The following is a 21,518-nucleotide window of genomic DNA, read 5'->3' on the forward strand; positions in this document are numbered from 1 at the left end:
AAACTATTTGTTTCAATGTTGAACGATTTATCAAACAATACAGTCCCTTGGTTAGAGATTCAGAAGCATGATAAATAAAACAAGAAACATTAAGACGCTTTTAATAATGTAGCTCAAATATTCGATGTTAACAACAACACCTGAAGGCCAAAACAAATCAGGATTATAGATCTTAACGGCGTTTAAATACTCATCAGGACGTAATCTTCTTATTTCTAATCGCATATACTTGATAACATTTCATTCAATTTTCGATGTAACGTTTTCACGAACATTTGAGCATGAAGATGAGACAATCAAACGTTCAAATGTCGCTTATCGTCTTCAAAAAACGCTTGTCCTTTTCAGTTATCGAGTATCGTACGTGCGACGCTTTGAATGTCGTGTATCAACCTTGTCAATGGAAGGCGACATTCTAATTGAAAATTCTCGGAGTCCGTAAACAATTTACGAGATTAGGCAAGAGACTAATTTAACGGCTGCTATTTACAGCCCTCTGTATGTGATTGGATTACTCTGTCGTGTCCAATGGAATGGAAATTTGAAGAATGAACGTGGTCATTGTGATCCGCTCTTAAATATAAGTCATGTATTTTTCTACATACAATATGATTGACGCCGTGTCTATTATTGACACAAATGCTAACACGATAAATTGATGTTGGGGAAACCTACAGTTTGAAGCAGTAATACAGCATAGTTCTTTGATAATATTGGCGTGACAATTGAAGACAGGTTCACTTGTCTAACATGTAATTATTTTGCATTTGTTAGCCGTGATGCTTTTATGACCTTTCATACAGTATATACATAATATATGTATCAATTAATTAAGTAGTATTCATGTAGATCTTATTATGTATGAAATTATTAGGCATTGGATTTGACTGCTTATGCATTATTCAAATAGCGATGAAAGTATCCGCATAGTTTTCCGGGACTTATTTGTAAGCAAGAAGCAAATAACACGAATTTCATTAGCAAATGAGTGTATAGCTTTACATAGATCGTTACCAAAAGCTTCAATGTCGTTTCCACTATCGGCTGTACGTTCCAAATAAGCGAAATCAAGTGTTTAATGCAATTAAGCTCCATTTATTAAAAATGATGTACCTAAAATGATATTGTAAGATTCATAAATTGTTTAACATTTTGTAGTATCTATGCAATTTGGTATTAAGTATATGGTCACTGAAAACTCGTACATCTACAACAATTCTGAAACTGAAACTGTAACTGGTTTATTTGCTAAAACGCCTACCGGTATTTCTACATTTAAACATATTCAATGTCGTTGTACATAATCTATATAAATAAAAATATACAAATGCAAAACATACATAATAAAATTCAACAAATTAAAATATATGAATTGTATAAAACTAAAATTTTCATATCACAACATCTTAAAACCAATTAGGATATATAATAATAATATAAATACAGATAAACATTAATCCCCTAGTTTATTGTCACACATGTCACTATTTTTAAAGTTCATTAACTTGTTAAAACAATGAGAAATAGTCTTTAAAGAAGTGCGTTTTCAGATTTCTTTAAAAACAATCAATCCAGGCGATTGGGTCCAATTGCGCTAAAACTTCTGTCGCTTAATAGTTTGCGTTGATTGAATGACACGGTGTAACACTCGATGCAGGCCTCTGATGATCTGGTGGAATGTCGTTTAACTTTTGGTGTTAACAGTTCAATCAAATACGTTCGCGCATTTCCAGTATGACAATTTAACATGTAAGTGAGAATCTTAAAGTTTATTCTTGATTTGTCGACAGCCGATGTAAATCGTAGAGTGCCTGCTTAGAACGATCTCTTCTTCTAGCATTCAAAACTAACGTAGCGCACACATTTCAAATTCGTTGTAATTTTTCTAAATCACAGTCAGAAATCCCATACAAAATGACGTTATAATAGTCCAGATGCCAAATCACTAAGGGGAAAACGAGGGTTTCGGTTGCATCTCGTATCAGGTATTTGCGAATACCTTTGATCTTAAACAAGTTCAACCTTGCGTTTCTACACTTGATCTTTATGTGATCTTTTAAACTCAAAGTATTATTCAAAGATAAGTATGTGATGGTACTCTGTTTCTCGTTTTTGTCACCACAAATGTCAATCTCCTGGATGGTTAACTTGTTCAACTGTATGGAAATTCAAAATACTATATGTTAATCTTTGAATAATTCATTTTGAGTTTGTGACCCTTCATCCAATCGTAACACTCCGAAGCAAACTCCTCTAGTTCGTGAATGGTTTGAGCCTCAAGTTCTGGCTTTGGTATAAAACGTTTGCTTGCTGGGTGATCATCGGTAAAGCGTATACAGAAATGGAAGGGGGGACGATGTCAAATATGGTTCCAGCGTATGTGAGATAGAGCCAACGCCCTAAACTGCTCCCCTGAGGGACACTACATGCTAGTGCACGCGCCGAAGACATAGTCTGGTTCACACTTACACGGCAGCTCCGTGGCCGAAGGTATGAGTCCAACCAATCTAATGCGGCTCCACCGATCCCGTATTGACACTTAAGAACGTCCAAAAGGATGTCGTGGTCCACTGTGTCAAAAGCTGCACTGAGGTCTACTGCTATAAATGCAGTCACTTCCTGATTTTAATGTTTTGACGAAAATAAAACGAGTCACTCCGTCATTAATTTAATTCGGGGTTTTCAATTCTAATTTGCACTGCCAGTAGTTTGTAAATGTCATGTTCAACTATGTGTTATCTTTATGACTTTTGACAAAACTCTCGATTAACAAATGTTTGGAAGTTATTTTACTTGGTATTACTTTCCTTGCATGTATGCGTCTTTTAGCTTGCTTTCATTCAGTATTTAATAATCTGCTTTGTCCAAATTAAATGTTATAATGCCGCTTTAATAATGTTTGTATACTTTTTGTGTTTTGTCTGATGAATATGTAGTTTATCCAGATTTTTGTAGAAATGTTCGTCATCCGTTTCGACTCCAACAGAGTTACCGTTGCTTAATTCCTCATTTGTATGTTCTTATCAGTTATCGTGTTGTTGGAGCGAAATCTTTACATTCAGAGTCGTGCTGTCGACCAAGATTCATCCGGAGATGAGCTACAAGGTGAGGTATGCACGTTGATCGAAGACCCGAAGTCAGAAACAAACGATATTAGCACTGATGCTGATAAATTGCTTTCTCTTTCTCACCAATACGGCACGCCGGTCAGAACGATCTGCAAACAACAAGGCCAATTTTACCACATAAATACTCTTTAAGGATGAACCCATCTAATTGTCAATACAGCTAGGCGTTCAAATATGTACTTTTTATAGCTGTTTTTTTTAATTTTCTTGCAAACGGCAAACAACGCGCCTTCATTCAGACAAGAGATTTAGCGGGTACATCATTCAGAGACAAAACAGTGTTATCGACTAAGAAAGTGGATACAAATTTAACCCATGTATGCCTAGTGGACTCTCCCATCCTTCTAAATTAGATCAATTTATTTCCAAAATGAGGGATGTCTAGTATATTTATTTCTATATTTAGAACATTTCTTACATAAATTCCTTTAAGCAAACAGCGCGGATCCTGATGAGACGCCTCATCTGGGTCTACTATGTTTTCCAAGGCTTTTTCTTGACGCTAGGCATACATGGGTTAATTAGTTCTTTCATGATACATTGAAAAACCGACATATCATTGATGCAATCAGTTATAGAGACACATTTCATTTCCCGCATGTTTAGAACATTAGCGTCGGTTTTACGAATTATTTATCCTGGAATTTAGGGCTGAAACCGAATCGGTCGAAGTTATAATAATCAATCTATCAATTAGGGAAGCAATACAGAAATCAACAAGCTAATGAACAGGAAGTGTGTAAAAAGCTATAAAACCACAATAAACGATTTACCTGTCTTATGGGGTCTTAAGCGCCTTATAACAGGTTAACACTGTAAGTGCCTGATGCTTCGCATAACGGTGACTACCTTAGTGGTAATTAAAGTACGTTTAATGTTGTGTGTTTTGTTAAATATATTGCCATTATCTAGTAATTATGTAACTTGTCTTAGAGGAACTAACATACGATAATCAAAATGTTTATCCCGGTAATGTGTATATAGTTTCATTTTGCATTCATGAAAACCACTATTTATGAAGCAAGTAGCAGGTGTACAACTTAAGACTTCTTTTGTGACGCCTTTATCTGTTTCATAAAAATATATACAATTTTGATGCATAAATGAAGTGTTTTAAGTTTCATATCCATTACATATATTTATAGAGCATTCGTAATTAGGTCGGTAACAATCCACAACAGCGCACATGTGCATACATGTGCAAACGTGCAATAAGGGCTACATTGGCAATTGAAAATGTTGCCGAAATGTGAATGCTTGATTTATCAGTTTATAGCGTTAGATCACAAATATTAAAGTGTTGTTTTTCTGATCGGGATTTTGATAAACTTTTACAATTGTATTTAGATTGTTTTCGACATATACAATGGACCTGGCATGAGTTTTCAAATCATACTATATTTTGTTAAACGAGTTTAGGAATTTTGTTAGTAAGCAAGCCTTTGACGAGCTTACTAACTAATTTTCTGGACGATTTTAATAACATATGGTATGAAATGACAACGAGTGTCAGATCTTTTTATCACATGCTTTTAAATAAGCAAATTGAGTAAATATTTGCGCAAACATAATGATTAATTCCGAGTGTTGTTTAATTTCGTGACGTCATTTGACGTTGCAACGTCATTTCAGCAAAATAACAAATGGCGATTGGTCAATCGAACGAAAACTAAGCCAATGAAAACGCTTAAAAAGTATATTACACATGTGTAAGATAAAAGTATTCGTATTGGTTATATTACATGGGTAACAGAGTATGGCATGTGATAAACAGTGATCCTTTCTATATTTGGAAGTTACTAAAAACTTCCCTTCGTGGCACATTGCATACTAGCACATTTATTAGCCCACGTGTCCCCCATTATTGTCCTGTCAGTTTTGCTATGAGCATGCAACGCGATTCGTCAAGTACACGGGTCGTCATGTGCATTTTTTGTCTGTGTTTAAATGTTTTATGCTAAATACCATCATGATGACACTGGGCAATATGAAAAGAAAGATCAGATAATCATTATGCCGTAATAATCATTAAATGACACAAAAGTTTATCTATATAAGAAACCCTGTATTACGCAGTAAACACTATTGGGACAAGACATCAGTGTAGATTGCCAAATATAAAAGAGGTAGTTTTCTAGAGACATTATCAGGATAGTCATATATCATCTATGCATCAATCAGCTAGGCTTGTTTTAAGTGACAAATTGTTTGTGCAATTCTGGACAATACATAAATAACAACATTAACTTTACAAATTCAATATAAAAAGTTGATGTTTTGATGAACAACATTAAACGCTTTTTAACTTGATATTTAGAACACTGAGATATTAGGTAGCATCCATGCATAAGGGGCTGTTACGTTACAAAATTTTAATTTTGAATACATAACGAATGTAATAGAGTCAGAGAAATAAAGGTGCATAATAAAAACAGGGTTTCATTACAGTACATGACAGCACACTAAGGAACAGTAATGTAATATTAACTTAGACGTAATGTAATACAATGCCAACAAGATCATTTTCTGTTCATCCTGCCATTTTGAAGTATTTTATAATTCTTATAAAGATATAAATAGCCTGTGTCTCGAACGTACGTGGCTATTTATCGACGTTATCAGGTCAGTTTTACAAATGATAGGGCGGATTTCTCGTCTTTTATATCATTTTCAAATTGAATATCTTCAATCACACACCAAAGTGATGGAACGTTCATCGAATGTGAAAGAGAACATACCGTCGCTTGTATATATTACATGTAGGCAGTCATTTTTAAATAAATGCAATACATAGATGTCATGTTTATTATATCGGTAGTGAAAGTTATGGAATGAAAACTATGCACCAATAAAAAGCCGACTGGCATATTATATAAGATATGAGTTAACCGATACAGTACGCCCTCAAAAATAACATAGATAAACAAACTCTATATAACGCTACTTTATTAGTAAAAATGTGATCAAATATTTACAAGGCTTATTATACAAACTGATGTCGAGCTATGTTCTACTATAATAATAACATAAAGACGCTAAGAATGTTAAGCGGTAAATAAAATGTACCAATAAGTCAAGATGTAAGGCTGTTTGCTTTTAAGGAACATAGGTGTAACACAATGAAATGGCGAACACTAATAAAATGGTATGTATCTTAGAATAAAATCAAGTAAAATAAAATCAAGTTATTAAAACACAAAAAACAAGTTTTCTATGTCAGAAATGAATGAATCATTATGTAAACAGATAGACTTCGAAAAGAAAATATTCAGTGTTTTGATAATACAATCGGATGTGACTTTCTTTGCGAGATACTTCTTACCTTATACTTAAAGCAATCGATGCCGTCATATATCACAAACGGTAACTTCGGTGGAGGATAAACTCTGTTCGTGCGCTTAAACCTACCACCTAAGAACTACAATAAAATATATGTCTGTTAATTGTTAAAGGCTCTATAAAGGTGACGATCCGTAATTATTTACCGATTTTAAAATATTGTTTCCATATTTTTTATATAGGTTATCAAAAACAATATACATATGCTATTAGACATTACCATAAAATTATTAGCAATACAACTTGTTTTGAACTTAAAATACAGTGTCCTACAAGTCAATCGTGTTAACAATCAGTTTATTTACATCGTTGTTTACTTGGGAAACAGAAAGTGACTCAGGTCACCATCAATATATCGTTGATTTTCAACGTTTTCCGGTATCACTCACAAAATAGGTCTCTTCTAAATGATTGAAACGTTTGTAGTGATTTCATAAGTTACTTTCTGCTGGTAAAAAGTTGTTTAAAATAGAATAAGAATTGAGTGTTCTTTCGGCTTTTTTTAGCATACGTCACCGCTTTGAGGCTACACATCACGTTAGTTGCAAAGTTGTAAACACTTCTTCAAATTATGAAAAGGGTGTATCTTCCATACTTCTTGAGAACGTTGCACTTAAGCTGTGTTATTAGCATTTATCATGCAAGAGTAACTGAAATCCGGTAAAAATTAGACTAGCTTATATGCATAATAATTGGATTTGTCACCTTTATAGGGCCTTTAACAATTGTGATTCGTATGTAAATTGAACCATACTATTGTGATTCATATACTTTTATTTTTTACATATGTGCACTTATTAAACATATTCAGTAAGTTTAACTAAGTTGATAAAAAACCAAAACAGAACTTTCACACAAACCAAATGAAAAAAATAAAATAACACATGCGTCTTGAACTGCATGTAATGACTTTGTGTCTATGCAAAATATTAAATTAGACATCGCTTTAACAGACTTCGCTATCGGGCTTGGCAAATTTGACCGTCATAGGTATCGGTGTATTGAAAAGTAACAATAATGATGTAACAATGTAACATGAAACAGACATGCCTAATATTATAAAATGATAAATGTATAATTTTATAATAATGTTTTGTTATATTTCCAGGCAAACCTTATACACAAAACGCAATATTATAACACACCAAATAACCAATCATCCTTGTATCATTTAATACATTGTATTTATGTTATTTAAATCTCACAAAATTCGTACAAAATAAACACGTTCTAGTTATTTGTTTTCATTGTTAAAAGTGAACTAGACATAACATTGTTGGATAAGACATGGTGAATAATGTAAACGTGCCTGATGCAGATCCCTGTGTAATTAAGGCAAATCACTTTTGTAGAAGACCATAAAGCAGTGCGACGAGGCGTGTTAGCCTGTTTATTAAGTAAACGCTGAATACAACATCTGTGGATGATTGAATACCGTAATTGTTGTGCATTTGTTGACAAAAATATCATTAATTAAAAGACATGGCAGTCTATTCTTCTATGTTTATAATAAATGACGATACTTGAATAGTGTTTATTTCCGATAAACGATAAGTATGACAAACGAGCAATTGCCTTAGAATATTATCTAACAATCTATCTACACTATGTTCAGACAATCGCTAAACAACATTATTGAACAGTTGGTCACATAATGATAATCGATTATTAATAGTATACCTGTATCATACATTCATTTGCGAACCAAATTGACGCCAGCTACTTATCTATAAACATAAACAATCCCTTACCAACGTTAATGTTGATCTCATCATTGCATTTAGCACAAATTTGCTATTGTTCGCGAACATATTCGAACTCATCACAATGGAATGGTTAATAAGGGCCAAAGATATTTGTACAATTTTATCAACTATGCATGTGCTGTTTAGTTCCCCCTCCCCTCCCACACAGCTCCGTCGTGATGAAATGATGCAAATTGATGTTATTTGATAGAAGAAACTTATTATGTACGAATTATTTTAAATATCGCGCTTTCTATAAATAATGCCTTGCGCAAGCGTATTAATAATCAAACTTTATCACACAATCAATAAATGCTTATTTCATAGAAATGTAACATACATCTACTAGTTTGTTGCTCAATAAACAAAATATAAAATTAAGCAAGTCCATGATAAAATTTAATAATATTTGAAGCGGCATTATATTCATATCAACCGGATTAAGTACGCATAATTTTCATACTTGGATCAAGACGTTGCGGTGATTCAAAATTTCTGTAAAATCAGAGCACTCTAAATTCGTGTTAAGTGAGAAAATGCATTTACATGTATAAAGTTCCATGTAGTACAAAGATCCTAGTATTTCATCACTGATGTCACAGTTTCGATTTCGCAAGAGTTTTTAAAATTTAACATACACGTTTAGGCTAAAAATGATATTTCATACCGGAATGTAATTGAACATCATATAAATGAAACACAAATAGAAAAATGATTGATTATTGAAAAGATTATTTTCATGATCGGAAATCGTCCTTATGGTTTCAATAATTCCCGTTGCAATTTGTGTATGTATGGCGTATTCATTACTCCTGATCGGCCTCAATTGAAGCTTTCAAATTTACCATGCAATATCATCTCTCAGAGAATGTTTCTAGATTTCTGCATTTATTTAATTTTCAGTTTAATGTTGTTTTTTTCAAATACAATTTAAAGCTAATTTGTTACGCGTAACGCATTTTTTGGCATCAATGCTCATTAAGTGAAGCTGATGAAAGGATTCTTCAACATCAACAAGATTACGAAATTAACATTGATTCTCGCTGTAAATTAAAAAAAAAATGACAATAAGTTCTTCATTTTACGCCAAAAAGACATTTAATGTTATGCAAGAAACATTTTTAGGTCTTAAACCATTTCAACACAAAATCATCAAACAGTAAAAAAATAAAACATACATTTAGGAGTATTGCTTATTGGTCAACACAAATGGTTCTTAGGTAGGATGCATATGAACTGGTCTGATTTTTCAATACTGATGTATCAATATGCCAAAATATGTGTGTTAATTAACGCATGTACAACAAAAAGGTAAATATTTTAAACATGATTTGTAAAATACATCATACCTTTGGAACTAGACTGATGTTTTGTGCAATATTTTTACAGTTTTTATGTTGAAGGTTTGGTAAAATCTATTATTCCCTTCCCGTTTGCTAAAATATATAGTTTTATTTGAAGTCATTATGTTTGGCTATTGATTTTGCAAATGAACCTGTTTGACGACACTGTTGTGAAGGCTACACTACAGTAGCCAATCGCAATGTTATTGATTTTAAAATGACATGATAACTGTCCGTTATGAAGTTAATTTCTACCAATATTGTAAAGAGAGAATAATCGGTTTCTGTCCAAACATTATGTTATTTATCAAATGAGGTTTAGAATGAAAGAAAGGCAAGAGTTGAGACCGTCGCTAATGAGTGGACATCATCGAAAAGCCTCTAAACAACGTAAATACCAAGAACACACCAGATTCCTTAAATAAATTAATTGCATAAAGTGCTGTATTGTCACACCAAATCTTCCAGAATCCGATCAGGTGAGATAAAACATTAAGACGCCTTTGTGAATGCTTATTGAAGTAACTTAGACTATAGCGAAGGAGTTACATAACATCCCGAGCTGTTGCCGATTTTTCCGATCATCACGAAACTGTCTCAATTACAATGTCCTAATATTAAAAATGTCATTACTTGGTGCCAAATCTTTTCCAATAATTCATAGAAGATTCCAGAACGTTGGGCATTGTTACAAATCGGATATAAAACGGTTAAAGATCGGTACGATAAGATACCGAAATACCAGATTTTGCGCTGTTTGTTATCGTGAAACAATCCGGAGCCTAGTTGGCAGGTTTTAAAGGCATAAATAACAAAAGAATATTGGTTTTGTAGTAGAATACAATGTAAGGTTTATGGCTGTTGTTTATAAAACTGGATACGTATTTTAATGGGGGAAAGAAGGATTCATATCAATCCGTTTCATTCATATCGCTTATATTGTCCCATTACATGAATTATTGTACTTCTACTAATTCAGCATATCAATCGTATTTTTTGAGAATGGGGATTATACGGCCCTACCTCGCCCTGGTTCTTTTTATGTTTTATGCGTACAAATAATCAATTGAATCCCATATTAACGTTTTGTAACAGTTTATTAATTTTTCCACCTTCCCTACCATTCAGCAGACTAAGGTGACTTTTTCTTGTTTCATCTCTCCGCCTGCAGTACTATTTGAATAATAACAGAGCCAAAGTTATTGATTATCTAAAGGAATATCGTTTGACAAACCCAAATCCATCATGGCAGTGACGGCAATATTATGCATGCCCTCGAAGAGGTGCCTCTTAGTATACGTTGGAACAGAGAATGTAATTTAATATTGGGCAAAGTCAAACATATGCTTTTGTAGTGACGTATTAAAAAGCGTTTATTTATTTGAATTATGACTACTGAGGAAATAATATTATAAATGATTCCAACATCGTTTTCAAGAAGAGTGGATGGGAAAAGTTTCATAATGTTTGCGTCGCTGCTTGTGTTGTAGTGTTTTGATGGCGTTTAGGGTAAGCATACTTATGTGTACATTTGCGACTATTTAACACGCACGTATCTTGGTATAGTGAACAAGAATAGTAAAGGCGATTAATAGATCGGTTTTGTCCGTAAACATGTTTAACATTTGACATTGAACTACGATTGAATTAGAGTTGTCCAAAACAATTCAAGTTTCACTGAAAGCATTAAAGTAACAAATGGATGTGTCCACGACTAAGCCTAGAAAAAAATTGTATATATAAGATATGTTTCAAGGCATTTGCATTTTCTCAGAAAAAGATAGATCATTACGTAGATTAAAACAATCACCATCAGTCTTACCTTAATACACGATCTATCAGCAGGATATATTAATAGGAAATATTCTTTCTCGTTTGGACTCTGAAATGCTCCATTTCACTATTTCTCTTAACGAGATAATTACTGTGTCATGCACGTTGAGTAATGGCATTATCAGGATAATAGGAAAATTAATCTCGTATATTAGCATTCACCAAGCGTCCGCTTAAACCGTTATGATAATTATGACACATCAAACGATTTATGAATAAAGCATATGTTGATTACTCGTCATTAGTAATAACGCCTACAATCAACCATCCGTCGATTAAGACAGCTCGATCCGCTAGTCTGGTAATAATAAGTACTGTCCGTCAAACTCCATATCAATGTCTTTAATAGTGTGCAGATTATTTGATTACAATTGAAAACCCACTTTTCTTTAACTATACCCGATAGGGGGAACAAAGAATTTAACGTTGGTTGACATTTTGATATTATGTTGCTGCCATTAAGCTCAGTTTTTGTTATATTGTCTTAGACGTTTATCGTGAATAATGTTAAAGGGCCTAATCACGTTTGGGTAAATTGACATAATTGAAAAAGTTGTTTCAAATTTGCAAGTGTTCGTTTTAGAAATGATATTTGTGAGGAAACAGTAATACTGAACATTTACCATGCTCTAATATAGCCATTATATGCATCTTTTGACGATTTAAAAAAAAACGAAAATTATAAAGCGTTGCAACGCGAAACGAATTTATAATTTGCAGAGTTCTGTTGTTGTCGTTATATTTTGTGAAATTACGAGGATTGGTAGTATAAAATACACCTGTCGTTGTATCCGGAAGGATGGCCGAGTGGTCTAAGTGGGAGACATTTTACTCCAGGACTCCAGGGTTCAGTGGTTCGAGCCCTGTTGAAAGTAACACTTGTTTTTTTTTTTAAATTTATTCTTGCTTGTTTTACTGGAGATTTTGAACATTATGTTCTTAACAGTAATACTCATATAAAATCATTAAATACTGAATCGTTTCACGATCGCATTGCGAAACCGAAGATCCTCATTATGAAAACAATTACTCATCATATATGTGGTCTACAGTTCAGATAACAGTCAAGTTGTGTAGATTTAAACTGGTACAATGCAAATTGGATATATTGCTATTGGACGGTGAATCGCCGACACTTAATGTACACTAACGTATGACAATACCCGGTCTACTGTACTTAAGGGTTCCATGGTGATGTGCTCTATTTTTAGACTCTTGCAAATGAGAGATTTTTAAAATACAAATTAAAAATATATATGGTCTTGATATAATAAAACAAATTTCATCGAACATATTTGATTAAATGCCCCTGTACTACTGAGTTAATACTACATTTTAGAGTAAGTATGCTATTTTAAGGACGGAACTATAAGACTTGAACGTTAATAGCCAGGGCCCGTATTCACCAACCACCTAAGTATTAAGGATAAAATTTCCTTACTTATCTAAGAATTTACCTGAGGCAAAAAATTCCTTAACTTTCTCACTCAAAACGTCCCTTAGGTATCACCTAAGGTAAGATTTACCCTTAAATACTTAGGGAAAATTAATGTGATTTCGTTTGTAATAAATTCTTAAACTTGACCGTTCACTCAGAAATATTACTATATTTAGTAACATGACCCTGACAGTGCTCGCAAAATGGCGGAATGTTATTAGCGGACAAATGTGCTGTTAAGAAAGTTCTAAATATTACTTGTAGATGATGATTAATTAATATAAAAAGTGCATAATGTAAGAGGTTTACGCTTCCGGCATCTATCGAAACAGCTGTTACAAAGTATCTGTATCGATTTTATGCTGTTGTCGTCGATCTCTTGATCATCAACACACATGTTCACAAATTTGGAAAAAAAACACGGAAGTGAATGCAGACGATAGTTGAAAAAAAATGGCGAAACAACGAGCGCCCAACTTCACGCTCCAAGAAAATATTCTCCTCGCTCATTTGATGGGAGAGGACTACTCAAACTTTGGTATGTCCAGGCATAAACTGGACAGGCATAGGTTTACCAGCCGTAAGTGTTTTTATTAAACATAATATTAATAAATTGTTATTGTATATATCACGAAACAGTGACGTGTGTGAATGACATATTGATTACTTTCGAAAATTTTATTCATAAGCATCCAAACAGAATAATTGCAGATATTTTTAATGACTGTCTTTCAAAGTATGAGCATAATTCAGTATTTTATTGACATATGTATGTCCAAATGCATTTAATACATTTCTCGATCCTCTTGTAAAATCATTTATTGCCCAGTTACTAAAAAATAAAAACCTTTGCTTGTAATGCCTTTCACAGAAAAGTTTATTACACTGTATCTAATTAGAATTTTGTATTGTGTTAACACAATATGTATCCCATATTAAAGGCAATGGGTTGAAATTAAGGTTAATACTTTGTTGTTATTGATCTTACATAAGTGTGGAACAATTTAACAATAAAAAAGGGCACACAATATGTGAAAACGGGAGGTCCGTACCTGTAGCAGAACCCCAGTGGTTTGGCTAGAGATACGGTCCGTACCTCTAGAACCAGATTCTAGAGGTACGGATCTGTACCTCTAGCCACTGCCTATTGAAAAAAGGATGAATCATATTCTCTCATTAAGCATAAAAAATCACAGTACAGAGTGTACATTAACATGAAATATTGAAATGAGAGAAAGCCTGCTATAATGTAAATATTTAAAGTTCTGTGTTGTCTGTTATTCAGAAATTTCTAGCTCTGTGAAAAAGGAAATGTGGGGAAATGTTGAGACCGCCTTCAATTCCAACAGTACGGGTACTCAAAGAAAAGGCAGTGACCTAGAAAAGAAATGGGAGAATCTTACATCTACCCAAAGAGGAATTTACCAAGATCATCAGCGCATGCTGACATTGACTGGTATGAAACTTTAAATATGGCTTTTTCTTTGACCTTGTACAAGGTCTCACCTTTTATTCATTTTTGTTAAATATATTATTCACTCTCATCCAAATTGGAAAGCCCTTTCCTCAAGTAAAAAAATAACATCTTTATTTATTGGTGTGAAAGTTGATGTATTTGTTATATAGTTGATCTGATACAACATTATAAGACAAAGTATAACATTCAACTTTACAACTTGCAAGGACCATATTAATTTGTCAGAATCATTTAGCAATGTTCAAATTAATATCCATCAACATTATCTTGAATATTAACATATATTTATTAACATTATGATTACCTATTAATACAGTTTGTCAAAACAATGTTGCATATGATAAAGTGGCAATTTTAACAATGGTTACCACAAACATAACTTTTGTTGTTCATTTTGTGTGTGATTGTTATATATGATTGCATCTTTTAAAGTACACTTTTATAGTACACTTTTATAGAACACTTTTATAGTACACTTTTTTTGTTTCACAGACAATTGTTTCCTTCGAATAAACTAAGGATCACATTCTGTATTAAAAGTTCTCTCCTGTTGGTGCAGCTGTCAAATTATCACTTTGTAGTTTTTTATTTTTGCTTTGTATTACATTTTGTTAAGTGCATACTTTTGTATAATACTCAAAATACTTTGCAGTCCTACCTTTTCGTTTTGAGTAGGCATGTTCATCATAATTCATCATTTTTCATAGTCCGTATACATCTTTATACTCTCTACTTATAATTTAAACCAACACTGTCATTTAACTGCAATTCTTTAACATACATGCAATATCCTTCTAATGCAAGGGACATTATACTTCTTACATCTTATGTTTTAACTCAGTACTAGTTACTTCCCTTATAGTTTATCTTATTATATGTCATCTTAACCCATTGTATTAACTATTTAATCTGTATTAACTGTAATAATATAATGTCTTAAATCCGTCATTGTTTTACCATGTCTTGCCATGCATGTCTATGTTTTATGATTATGTACCGGTATTAACTGTGATAACATCATGTCTTAAATCCGTCATTGTTTTACCATGCATTGTCATGCATGTCTTTGTTTTATGATAACCATTCGCTTTCATCTTACAGCTGCTTTTATTTTGTTATGTATACCATGTACTTTTTTTTGTCGGGAAAAGCTTTATGCTTATGTAGTGTTTATCATGTCCAACGTTAAATAAATCTTCTTGTATTTTGAACAGGAAGGCCTCCCTTCAACTCCAAATGTACCATCCTCACCGAGGCGGTAATGAACGTTATCGGGAAAGAGGGAGTGGATGTTATGGGCATTGGGCCCCGCAGCCTAGACACATCTATGCTGCAATTGACTCATATGCGGTAAAAATAAAATCAAGTTACATTAAAATGCATACAAAATGTAGAACATTTACTCTTACTATAAGTTCTTTCAGTGATGTACATATTGTAAAAATAGCATACCATAATTGAATGGCATAGAAATTAGCCTTAAAATGTTGCTATATTTGAATATACAGGATATAATTGATATTTGCTTAATATAAATGCAAGTGTTAATAACAAATTGTATACAAACAATAATAAAAACAGTACAAATTCGTTTGTTTTTAAATAATTCATTTGATAATTTTGTTTAATTCATTAATTTAAAATTAATAGATTATGACAATGACACATTCAACATATATACATAACCACAGGTGATGCAGTTACTTAATAAATGGAACAATTAAGACACCCTCTTCACTTCAATTTATAATTAAAGAGTATGTCTCATCTAAACATGTCAAAAAGTAAAGAAATGAACATGAATGTTAATCACAATATTTTGAAAATTCATATACAAAGCACAAATACATAAAGAAACAAATACAATGTTACAACACATTTGAATTATTGACAAAAATTATGTTGATAATTTTTTTTTTTCAATATGCTTACAGTGATGATGATCAGCAAGATACTGAAAACAACATGACCACGTGCACCTCAAGGTAAGCATGCAAATACATAATAATATCACAATTGATGATAGCTTGAATTGATAACAATATAAAAACAAGAAAATAATGCACAAATGTGTTATATATAGGTTTAAAAGGGAAAACACATTTTAAATAGGTCTATAATAGGAATTTATCATTATCTTATTTTAGTGGTGCGATGTCCACTCCAGTTTCAGTAAATCAGAAAAGAAGGTGAGACATGAATTATGAAAATATTATTATTGCAATTAACTTGCATACAAATTCAAAAACAGAAATTTTAATAAATAGTTACATGTATAAACAGCAATCTGATATATATATATATATATATATATATATATATATATATATATATATATATATATATATATATATATATATATATATATATATGCATATAATTTGCAAACAAAAACTAGCTCGCTATCATAATGCATTATTTACATTTTAATATATAACAAACATATCTTGAATATCAAATATTGTAATGGCAAATACATCTGGCTTGAGAAATGATGCACTTATTTCAGATATACCCCATCAGTGTCTGAGAATGGCTCTAGTAGCTCAGCTATTTCTCCTCGAGACGAGCCTTCACATTCATGGTATGTAAATTGTATGTCATGTATTTAACAATATAATAAATTATTCTACACATGGATCTTGATAACATAAACATGTGCAAAATTCGAATGATTGAACCTGTAGTGTTATACATATTTACCATTTTTCATTATACAAAAAAAGAAGCCATCAACAAAATAATCAAATTTAGTTTTGAGAAGGAAATAAAAAATATATATTTAAAATGCCATGTTTTAAATATCCATTTAGTTGCAGTCACTGCAGTCTGCATGAGATTAAGCGTCTGAAGAAGAGGAAGCTAGAACTTCAAATACGGTTCTATGAGGCCCAGTTGGCGCGATTGGGCGAGGAGTAAAAATAATAATAGAATTATATTATACATGTTGTTGTTGTATTTAATCAAACATTACTTTTATTTTGTTTTTAAGATAAAGATTCACATGAACTTCATCTACATTGTGTATGTCTTATGATTTTTGAAAAAAATGCCATACATGCTAAAATAGTTGTATTTAGTATGCAAATTATTTGCATTAACAGCTCTGAAAACATGACTTGTTCAATAACGTGAACATGATCTAAAAAATGTATTTGCTACTACATTCCTGTAACGAAGGCCATCTTCATTTCCATTGTAATTTTCAGGATGATCTTGTAAGGCACCTATGTCCAAAGGATCCATTGGCAGATTTCGCATGTTGCATATATTATGCAGAACAGCGCATGACAAAATCACCCTGTTAATATAAATGACAATTAAGTGACACAAGCTGCATTAAAATGTCAGAAGAACATGGAATATATAAAACATTAAATTATAACATAAATAATACTTGATAAATATGTATTTTTAATGCAAGTTAGTTACATTAATTCAAATGCTGTTAAGAGTTTTGTTTTCTTTTCAAGGTCAGCACAGGGGCAAGAATTAACCATAAATGTTACTTGAAAAAACATATGACATTAAAATTGTAAGTCAGCTGTTGTCATACAAGCTTATTTTTGTAAGAAATATGTTTTTTGAAGCTGTATTGTGTTAATATAAAACTTCATGTATAGAACAAACCTATCTCTCAGTGACTAACACATTGTGTTAAACAATCGCATTGGCCTTAGTGACTGTTAACTGTGTATCAAAGTTACTTAATTACAGGGTTTTATAATGGAATATTAAACTCACTTGCACGACTTTAATGGATGCAATCGAATTTCATTGTGAAGAATAGCCCATCTCCTTTTCAAAATTCCAATGGAACGCTCAACAACAGATCTCGTACGTTTGTGTGCCCTTTAATACAAAAGTAATGGTTAAAGTATGATCTTTAATTTTCTCTTTTGTAGCAAAAGCATTATATCACGTTCATGATCAAGTGGGTAATTCACCTGCAATAAAAGCACCAGTCATTAATATGTATTAAGTACTTAGAATTGCACATCATTATTGTATAACTTAATAGTTTTTTTTATGAAATGTATTACATTAACAAGGCTTGTCACCATAGAATGACATATGCCCCCTTTTTCCACATTTTTATAAACCTAAACGCAAAGTGTTTTTCCACATTTTTTGAAACCTAAACGCAAAGTGTGACAGAATTTCTTATAGACGGACATTGCAATCACTATATGCCCACCTTTGGGGGCATAAACACATTTAATGGAAGTTAAACACAATATCAAAATACAGTATTTACAAATAAACACCCACTTATTCACATTTACCTTATAAGCAAATCGTAGAGACTTGACTGTGTAGCTCATTAATTATTCAAACATTTCAGTGAAAGATTTATATTTAGCATGATGGGTGCTTTTATATTGGTTATGGTGTTTATTAGGGAATATCTGTACCAATGTTGTAGAATTTACAAATGCAATTTATCTAACCGGTTGTAAATCAGCTGGTGCTCATCAGCTGGATTCATAAATGGAGTGAGGAGCCATCTCTTGCACGGATATCCCGAATCCCCAAGTAGATATTGATGTTGGTCATCGACAACATTCTGCTCCATGATTTGAAATAGGCCACTTTGCCTTAAGATTCTGGCATCATGGACAGCCCCAGGCCACAGCGGTACAATGTCTCTAATCAGACAATTGGCATCAAACATGATCTGTAAAAAAAACATGATATAGAGATACGTTGAAAGTATTAATAGTCTATACTGGGGGACATATTGTTTTTGCTGTGTCTGTTTGTTTGTTTGCGTCAAACTTTAACATTGGCCATAACTTTTGCAATATTGAAGATAGCAACTTGATATTTGGCATGCATGTGTATCTCATGGAGCTGCACATTTTGAGTGGTGAAAGGTCAAGGTCATCCCTCAAGGTCAAAGATATGGGGGACATAGTGTTTCACAAAAGCATCTTGTTTCCACTGTTTTATTTGTAGTATAGTGAAAACACTATACCATATTGGAAAACTTATGAACAAGAAATAAGAAGTTGTATAAAAATGTCACAATCCATGCATTTCAGTATAATAAAAAATATAAGAAAGAAGACTGTTAAATTGGCCCCAAATTTATTATTGGATTGTTTTAGGAATTCTAAATCAAATATCCATATTTATCATGCAAATAACAAATGGTATCAGTATAAATCATGAAATTAAATGCATACATTGAAAATGTTTTTTCTTGATTTATATAAATGATTAAATCTTCATACATAATAATAATAAACATTGAACACCAATTAACAAACCCGAAAAATATAATATATTATATAGCAATTTTTACCATTATTAAAAATATAATATAAAAAAAAGGATTACCTGTGTGTGTATGGAATGGTAACCCATCCGATTCACATACGCCGGTTCATCAACAACTGGGGCTTGAATCTGGACATGCGTCCCATCGATAACGCCAATTACATTTGGAAACCTTGCAATATTGAAAAAGTCTTCCTTTATTTGTCGGATTTCTCCGGGAGCAGTTGGAACACTGATGAATTGTCGTACAATTTCAGGCTCAGTCAAAGCTTGAGTAACTTGGGATATGACCCTTGAAACTGTAGGCTGCGAAACCTCATGGATATCTCCATCATTAAGTTGAATGCTAGATGTAGCAAAATATCTTAAAGCAATCAAAATCTTTTCAATACTATTTAAACTATTGTTCCTGAAGCTTGTTGGTCCAATAAAAGGAGTCAGTTTGTCATTTAAAAATAAAATCCCTTGCCTATCCAAACGATAGCGTTCAATCAACTCAGAATTTTGAAGACTGTCGAGTAAATCAACTCTATTAATGAAACGTCTTGCCATTCTGAAAAAGAAAGTCAATCATTAAGCAAATTAATAGAAAAAAGTGTGTACTTACTTAATAATTCCGAGATGATACAGTAACACACATTCGTACATTGCAAAAGGGAAAGGTAAACACAATCTGACATGCGATACAGTATAACCACAATGACAGATATGTAAACTGGTCTCCGTTTTTACTTATCGACAAAAACAGAGATAAATGAAAAACATCTTACCGAAAATCTGCAAATGCCATGGGTTAACTGTTCGATGTTTAGAATCTTACATAAACAACAATAGAAAGACAAAAAGAGCTGTGGGAATATTTGCAGATGAAGTTCAATTAATAATGCTCGTACTCATTCTTTTAGAATATTGCGGCATGTGCAGTTCATCTTCAGCAGCAGCAGATTATTCTTAACAATCAAATCTCAACACCACATGTCCGTTGTAACATATTACATGTGACAAAGTGCGGAGTTGCAATTTATATCAAAGAAGTATTCACTACCATTAACATGCTAATCTAGCCAGAACCGGTAAAGGGTAATAATAATTGGAACTAAATTAACATCGCATTAATGAAAATTCGCTCTCCAGGTTCTTATAATAGTCTTTCGGATCCTGTCGAAAACAGTTTGATCAGGTTTTGATGGCATTATATATTAACGTTTTCATAGTTTGTGATTTCAACATCAATACAAATGTCCTTGAATTGTGTAAGATAAAACCTTGGCATTTTAGAAAGTATACATAAATGCTTCAATATACTTGTATACTATAGATTCTTATAGTTAACAATATGTTGAGGATACTAGATTGCTGCTCTATCGTTCTTGAATATTTTGCGTGAAGCTTACACTAGTTTGATGCGTGCCGAGCCTGACATATTACATAACGATAAGGAAGTAACATGTTTTTATGTTTATCATACGCATACCTCTACGTCCCATTTTAAAAGAAGAACTACAAGAAGGTATGAATATAAAACCTGACGTGTGATGTGTAAACAATGACGTTTTTAGCACTTGCGTGTATTATTTTTATAAAAAAAGTTTTCTGATGTGTGTGTGTTTTTTTTGTATAAAAAATATATTACATATTGGTATCACATTGTTTGTTGTGTTGATTCCGATTCCGTTTTACCAAAAAAAAAAGATAATTTTATAGTTTATTCCTGGTAATATGACCTGCATACAAACATTGACTAATGCTTCTTGATGACGTGATATAAAACTGTATGCGTCAGACATATATCAATGCCCAATGATTGTCTTATAATATAAAAACACCTCCCAATATTTTCGCAACAGTTTTTAATGTTTTCGGATTGGTTATTTGAAGTCAATGACAACATCAAATATTTATTTTGAATACGAATGCAGCCAAACGCTTAAA

At 32.4% G+C, this 21,518-nt stretch overlaps 2 protein-coding genes across 2 annotated transcripts; one reads left to right on the plus strand and one right to left on the minus strand.

Moving 5' to 3' along the window:
• The first annotated feature begins 13,279 nt into the window (after positions 1-13,279).
• On the plus strand, positions 13,280-17,317 carry LOC127832524 (uncharacterized). Its single transcript, XM_052358033.1, has 7 exons — positions 13,280-13,406; positions 14,112-14,282; positions 15,518-15,653; positions 16,238-16,288; positions 16,451-16,492; positions 16,813-16,887; positions 17,117-17,317. The coding sequence occupies exons 1-7, from the start codon at positions 13,280-13,282 to the stop codon at positions 17,220-17,222; spliced, it is 708 nt and encodes a 235-aa protein (XP_052213993.1). The 3' UTR covers positions 17,223-17,317.
• Positions 16,707-18,982, minus strand: LOC127832526 (putative nuclease HARBI1). The gene is made up of 3 exons (XM_052358034.1): positions 18,755-18,982; positions 18,048-18,155; positions 16,707-17,604 (listed from the first exon to the last, which is right to left on the minus strand). The coding sequence occupies exons 1-3, from the start codon at positions 18,976-18,978 to the stop codon at positions 17,427-17,429; spliced, it is 510 nt and encodes a 169-aa protein (XP_052213994.1). The 5' UTR covers positions 18,979-18,982; the 3' UTR covers positions 16,707-17,426.
• Between the last annotated feature and the right edge of the window lie 2,536 nt (positions 18,983-21,518).

This window comes from Dreissena polymorpha, chromosome 5, assembly GCF_020536995.1.
Source record: "Dreissena polymorpha isolate Duluth1 chromosome 5, UMN_Dpol_1.0, whole genome shotgun sequence".
NCBI classification, from domain to species: Eukaryota; Metazoa; Mollusca; class Bivalvia; order Myida; family Dreissenidae; genus Dreissena; species Dreissena polymorpha.